A 1245-nucleotide genomic window follows, 5' to 3' on the forward strand; every position below is an offset into this window, starting at 1 on the left:
TGCGCGTGGGTGCGTCCCAAACCCTCTGCAAAACACGTGTTGATATCTTGCTGTTGGAGGGAGTCATGTCCATCTGAATATGTCCGACGTGTTGATCGGAAACGAGCAGAATTGTAATGTCTTGAGCTAGTGCGACGGGCGGCGTGGGCACGACCGCATCCCAGGGTGGATGACTAGAACACACGAAGCGGCTTGTGCCCGCAGCGGCTGATTCCATATGACCGCTGCACCCGCACGGTTGGGTTAGGGTGGAAAGCCGATCACAAACGGCGCGCGGAAGTATTTTGTGAGTGAGTGAGATAGAGGGATGTCTGAGATTGATGCGGCCGCACGCAGCGCGGAAAGATAATCTTTTCGACAATCCGGACTCTTTCCCCTCACGCGACCGATTTGGCAAAGATTTACCACACGACCTGATGGCATTTTCACGAAATCCGCTAAATGGACGAAAATCCCGGAAAACAAAACATTGGAAGTCCCGAAAGGAAAGGCGTGTGCTGGTGCGGATCTTATGGTTTGAGTAGGGAGGATTCTCCGAAGGCTGATGGGATCGTCTGGCCGCTGGATGCAAATCGATTTGCGCCATATGCCCATATCCCGTCATAGAAACCGAGATTACCCACACTTGTTCTGAAATCAGACAAGGTGAGAACGGCGCCGCTAGAAATATCGGCGACAAGTGGGCTGAGAATGAACTGAACGCACACGTACGCGGTTTCCGACGCCATCTTCTACGAGAAAAAAAAGGCCTGTGGAGTTGCGAGATGTTCATGTCGGCCTTTCCACTGATTGGAAGACATGATCGCACAAATGAGACTGGTGTTATGAGTGCTGGACGTGTGTGATGTCGATGAGGGTGTGGAAAGGACGAGGCAGCTATTCTTGCTGCGACTCAATTATCCGCTCGGAGCTTCCGCCATCGATGGCACTGAAGCGCGACATAGGCGCCAAAACGGAACTCAGCAGCGAGCGGAGCTCCGAGCAGAAGAGTCCGCTGCGCGTTTCCTCCATTCTCCGCCGCCGCCGACCATCTCCGCTGCGCTCCTCGTGGTGCGCTGTGAGAGATCCGCCACCGGCTTTGGGTGGCAAGAGATGTTCCTCGCTGTGTTTCGACCGCTATTCTTGTTCTCCCGCTTGCAGCATGTTCGGGGACAGGCAGTCTCGAACGGTACAACTGCATGCTGCAGCCACTTTTCTCAGGAACGAGGGGATCCCCCCCCCCCCCCCCCCCCCCCCCCCCCCCCC

General features: G+C 55.6%; 1 protein-coding gene across 1 annotated transcript; it reads right to left on the reverse strand.

The window, feature by feature from the left end:
- Nucleotides 1-509: 509 nt before the first annotated feature.
- Nucleotides 510-728, reverse strand: FIBRA_08835 (uncharacterized protein; the record flags this gene model as incomplete). Its single annotated transcript, XM_012330453.1, has 2 exons — nt 510-660; nt 712-728. The coding sequence occupies 2 exons, from the start codon at nt 726-728 to the stop codon at nt 510-512; spliced, it is 168 nt and encodes a 55-aa protein (XP_012185843.1).
- Nucleotides 729-1245: the final 517 nt, after the last annotated feature.

This window comes from Fibroporia radiculosa, assembly GCF_000313525.1.
Source record: "Fibroporia radiculosa TFFH 294 genomic supercontigs, scaffold3687, whole genome shotgun sequence".
Classification (NCBI taxonomy): Eukaryota; Fungi; Basidiomycota; class Agaricomycetes; order Polyporales; family Fibroporiaceae; genus Fibroporia; species Fibroporia radiculosa.